The sequence below is a fragment of the Leptonychotes weddellii genome, unplaced genomic scaffold (assembly GCF_054177405.1).
Source record: "Leptonychotes weddellii isolate Sample4059 unplaced genomic scaffold, ASM5417740v2 HiC_scaffold_14209, whole genome shotgun sequence".
Classification (NCBI taxonomy): domain Eukaryota; kingdom Metazoa; phylum Chordata; class Mammalia; order Carnivora; family Phocidae; genus Leptonychotes; species Leptonychotes weddellii.
Window position 1 is genome coordinate 1 of NW_027722547.1, and position 5,283 is coordinate 5,283.

Consider the following 5,283-nt stretch of genomic DNA (forward strand, 5'->3'; position numbering starts at 1 on the left):
CTGCATGTAAACAGTTTTAAAAACTTAATTGGGAAAAGATGAACACCCCAGAGAACAAAGTCCCTAATGGGCTTAGCCCGGTCAAAAAATACAAATGCCCAGGAAATAAAAAAATGCGTGCAATCTTGATAGTTATCAAATAATGCAAATTAAAATGATTTAATGCCTTTTTTTTTTTTTGCATATCTGAAAGGCACAGATTTTAAGAAACCATAATCCTCTGTGTAGACCCAGACATAGATCCAAAGCCCCTGGGCCGTGGCCGGGAGAGGTGGGAGCTGTTAAGTTCTTTCTGGAGGGAGGGCAGCAGTGTGACTCGGATTATAAAGCCCCAAAGGGTCCAGGCCTTTGATTGTTTTCCTTTTTTTCTTTGTTGAACGGTTGTTCCCAACATTTCTGGAGTGCACGTGGTTTCTGGACGCCCCTCCGAGTCCCAGCTTTGGCAGGCCCCACCGGCCGGGACATAGAAGGCAGGTCACTGTAGCCCACGGGCAGCATGCACAGCGATCTCTCAGGCCAGCCATCACTACCTCTCCAGGCCCCGGCGGGGCCTTCCGTGAGCTCAGCATAGTTCTCTTGCACGCCGCTTACCACGCCCAGTGCTTGGAGCACCCATCATGCTGGGGCTTTGCCACCGCACCTGGGGCTGCAGGGCCTGCCACCAGCAAGTGGGTCCTGCACTGCTCTCCCGAGCCTTCCCCGTCCAGGTCCCGGCCAGGGGGCCTCCTGCTTCCCTCCACACTGGGGCAGCGTCCGCGCCTGCTGGGGCCAGGCCACAGACCCAAGTCCTCAACGTAACCAGACACGTGGGCATCAGAACAGGCTCTGACCGAGACACATCTCAGAATGGGCTTAGCTCAGACCTCAAACTCACTAGTACATCAGTGGAAGAGAAAGAAGACAGTGGTGAAAGCAAGGAAATCTGGTAAAAAACAAAACACAACACAACAAAACAAAACAAAACAAAACACAAAACCCCAAAAACCCAAAAACCAGGGGCAAATACAATGAGTATACAGGAAGCTCTAATAATTTAGAACCTAAAAGTAAGTTAATGTGAAAGAAAAATGTGCGTGTGTCTGTGTCCATCTGTCTATCTGTGAGAGAGAGGGAGGCAGTGGGGAGAGGAGAATCGATTGGCTGAAGGTCCAGTAAGAAGGGAGGAGGCCCACTTACTTCCCCACCTCCATCTGGTCCAACGGTGGGAGGGGAGGTAGACCTCCTCCCACTCATGTGCCTAGGAGCTGGAGGGTGTCAGCACACCTCCTCAGGCCTGCCAACATCCCAGGGGGGCAGTGACAGGTAGTCCTGCTGCTTGAGGGCCTTGAAGTGCCGGATGGCTGGCATCTGGGGAATGGCCTGGCCCAGGGCCTTCTTGGCCTGGAACACCTGGTCAGGGTCCCCGATCTCAGGACAGGGTCCTGGGGAAGAGGGCTTCGTCTGGGGTGAGAGAGGGCCAGAGCCCAGACCAGGGAGGAAGCAGTAGTCACCCACTTGCTGCAGGACCAGGAGCCCCTCGGGGTGTGGGGAGGCAGGGGCCCCCTCTGCTCTGGGCTCCCCCAGGCTTAGGATGGGGCTGCTGGCTGTAGGAGGGGCAGGACTGCCCAAAGGGGACTTGGGAGACTGGCCTGGGGTTGGAGGGACATCCACATAGCCCTCAATTTCTGGCTTGCTGGGGGCTGGGCCTGCATGGGGCCCGCCAACCACTCCAAGATCGAGGCTGTGGTTCTGGTCTGAGGGCAGGTGCGGAGGGTGAACTGTGGAGACAGAAGGCAGCCCCGTGGGCAAGGGGAGAGCTAGGTCTGTAGTGGTGATGTAGCCAGAGGCCAGGAAGCCATCCTCAGGGCCCCCGGAGCCAGCGGGCTGAGCTGTGAGGGCCCCGTCCTTCGGGCTGGGGCTGTTCTTTGGGCCTTGACCGTCTACCATCAGCCCAGGTGCAGAAGGGGCAAGGCCTCCCCCTGACTCCAGGGAGGGGTTCCCCTCTGCGCCCGGGCCAGGGGTTCTCTCCAGATCCTTGGCCTGGCCCTGTGCCATCACCTGGGCCAGTGGGACCAGCTGCACCTGCCCCCCCGCCGGCAGACACAGGTACTCCAGGGACCCCGGAGACTGCGGCTTCTGGCTCACGCCTGCCTGTGGGGGCGCCGGCTGGCCCAGCACGTCAGGCAGGGAGTGGCTGTGGGGGAGCCCCAGGTAGGGGCCATTGAAGTGGAAGCCGGAAGCCTGGCTCTCGGGCCTGCCTGCCGGGGCTGACAGGCCTGGCTGGGGGCCGTGGGCCTGCTCCGAGTACAGGTCCAAGGAGGCTGGAGTTGTGTCAGGCTCCGATGGTGATTCACGGGCATCTTTCGGATCCTCCATGGTGAGAGGCGACACCTCGTTGTGTCTGTAGTCTACAGGGAACATGCTGGGGGGAGAACGGGCACAGGGACATTGGGGCCACTTCAGCTCATGCTGGGGCTGGATGGTGGTGGGGAGGTGGGGGGGAGGCCCGGCCCCACCCAGAGCTCACGGAGGGCACAGGGCAGGGCAAGATCAGGAAGCAAGCCCAGAGAGGACAGGGCACGGGCCTTCAGTCCCCCACGGGTCTCGCCCGCCAGCCTCCATGCTCTTGTTCAAGGTCTTCCTCTACCAGGTGTGGCTCCTCTCACCCCGTGCTCCTTCATCCGCCCAGCTTCAGGGACCGGGTGGATGCCCAGCCCACGCATGCCCAGTCATGCCCTCGTCCCTTCATTCCCCCCACCCCACCCACGTCATCAGCACCCCAGTGTGGAGTCTTCCTGGGCAGCAGGGCAGGGAGAGGTCATCTGCTCCAGTCTTCTGCCTCGGGTCAAGTCCAAGGTAGGGCCCTCCCTAACTCGGGAATCAGGAAGTTCCTCCTGACACCCAACCTAGGCTTTAGAGCAACCAGCCTCCATGGATCTCTCTATCCTGAGCCACAGGCCAGAGGCCACTTCCTCTGAGCCTTCAGCGTGTGTGATGGGGCCACCCTCCCGCCTCCTAGGGATCCCGTGCCCGGACACTCACCCATCCAGCTCAGGGAAGAAGCTGCCTTGCAGCTCCTTGTGTGGGGGGCTCCTGCTGATGAGCACCGATACGCTGCCTGGGACCTGGAGCCCGGCACTCCCGTTCTGGGAAGAGAAGGGACGTTTGTGCTGTGGGTGCGTGGGCCCTCGAGAAACTGAAGGGGGCGGTGAGGACTCACAGGGGATGCAGCGAGCCCCCAGACATAGAAGGGTCTCAGCAAGGTCAGGACCAGCCCCGGCCTCCTGACACCAGGAAGGAGAGGCCCAGAGAGGGGCTGGGATTTGCCGTGGGCCCTCGAGCACCCGGGGATGGGGACCTTCTTCTCGCGAGGCCACAAATCTGGGGTGCCACTGCCCCCACACCCACACCCTAGTAGCCACAAGACCCCTCCACAGGCAAGCTGGCCGTGCGTGACCGAAAGGTCCCCGTGACCCACATGCCGGCGACACCCACCTTGTGACCATCTCAGCATCCGGGATGTGCGCCCAGCCTCACTGCCCGCCCCTCTCAGTCCCCTTTACGAAGGGGTCCTGTGTCCACCCTCTGTAGGCCTCTCCCACCTGGCACCACCCTGGATCCTCCAAAGCTCAACTCCGATGTCCTGTCCTCGGGGAAGCCACTCGGCCTCCCGTCAGCCCACCGGCCCCTGCAGAACTGAACCTCCCCCTGAGGGCCGCCCCCCGCCCCCGACTCCTAGCAGGCCCCCTGTTCCACTCCACCCCTGCTCCACGGGAGCCCTGCAGGCAGGGCCAGCCCTGTGCGTCTGCAGGTGCCCAGATGATGGCAGAGTTGAGCTTGCTGCTGCCGGCCCGCCTCTTAGAGTTTCCTGGCACCTTCCCGGGCCACCTAGGCTTCGCGCTCAAAGCCACAGGAAAGCGGGGGAGACATAGGGACGGGGACATGGGCACAGGAGTGAGGAGCCCCTACCACCCCAGCCGCCTTGACAGCTAGATCTTACCTGGAACAGGTGGCTCTTGCTGGGGTTGGGGATTTTCTCCTCCCACTTCCGGTTCAGCCTAGAAAGATACCAGGGAGGTATAGTTGCCAGGGACCTCAGGGAAGCTGCCCCGCACTCCTGTGCTGAGAGGAGACTGAGGCCCAGGGCGAAGGCGAGATTTGTCCAAGGCTCCCGGGGAGGAAGGGGCAGAGCAGGGACTCGAGGGAGCCAGTGTGGGGGCCTGGGCACCCCCACCCGTCACGGAGTCCCCTCACCTGTACCCATACATGCCACAGAAGCGCAGGGCGGGGAGCAACGCCAGAGTGGTGAAGACCAGGATGAGCATCAGGACCCACATGGGTAGCACTGCGGGTGCCAGGAAGGAAAAAAAAGAGCATTAGCGTCTGGCTAATGTGGGGGGTGGGGGGGGTTGGTGGGGGTGGTGGCAGAGCTGGAGGCTTAGGAGGGGGAGGAGGCGAGGCCGGGGCAGAGTCCCCAGACCCTGCTCTGTGCTGCTGTGGTGTTCCAGAAGCAGCTCACTGTCTTGAGGTGCAGAGTGGGGGGAAGGCCAGACACGGGCTAAGAAGGACAGGGAAATGGCCTGACCTCCACCCCTCCCCCGCAACACAAGGTTTAAACGCTGGGAAGTGATGTGCAGATACTGGAGTATCGGAGCCAAAGGCCAAGAAAGAGTTCTTGAGATGTCTTTGATGCAAAAAGATGTTGTTGTTGTTTTTTTTTTTAAAGACTTTATTTATTTGTTTGACAGAGAGAGAGACAGTGAGAGAGGGAACACAAGCAGGGGGAGTGGGAGAGGGAGAAGCAGGCTCCCCGCCGAGCAGGGAGCCCGATGCGCGGCTCGATCTCAGGACCCTGAGATCATGACCTGAGCCGAAGGCAGTCGCTTAACCAACTGAGCCACCCAGGCGCCCCAAAAGATGTTTTTATTATAGCACAGGGACAGGACCCATGGGAGGAAGGGCTGCCCAGGGATTGTGAGCAGTGACTGATTATACACTTTGGAGTTGGGGGAGGTAAAGACTGCAGGTTATAAGAAAATTTAATTTTGTCTACGTTTCTTTTGCCTTTGTTCCCCACATCAGGAAAGACACAGAGGGTTAGATTCTTTTTTTTTTTTTAAAGATTTTTATTTATTTATTTGAGACAGAGAGAATGAGAGACAGAGAGCGTGAGAGGGAGGAGGGTCAGAGGGAGAAGCAGACTCCCTGCCAAGCAGGGAGCCCGATGCGGGACTCGATCCAGGGACTCCAGGATCATGACCTGAGCTGAAGGCAGTCGCTTAACCAACTGAGCCACCCAGGCGC

At 59.6% G+C, this 5,283-nt stretch overlaps 1 protein-coding gene across 1 annotated transcript; it reads right to left on the bottom strand.

Annotated features, from left to right (window-relative positions):
* Nucleotides 1-129: 129 nt before the first annotated feature.
* On the bottom strand, nucleotides 130-5,097 carry LOC145718334 (cytokine receptor common subunit beta-like). The gene is made up of 4 exons (XM_081809831.1): nucleotides 4,234-5,097; nucleotides 3,980-4,037; nucleotides 3,022-3,125; nucleotides 130-2,401 (listed from the first exon to the last, which is right to left on the bottom strand). Exons 1-4 carry the CDS (start codon nucleotides 4,314-4,316, stop codon nucleotides 1,255-1,257), a joined length of 1,392 nt encoding a protein of 463 aa, XP_081665957.1. The 5' UTR covers nucleotides 4,317-5,097; the 3' UTR covers nucleotides 130-1,254.
* Nucleotides 5,098-5,283: the final 186 nt, after the last annotated feature.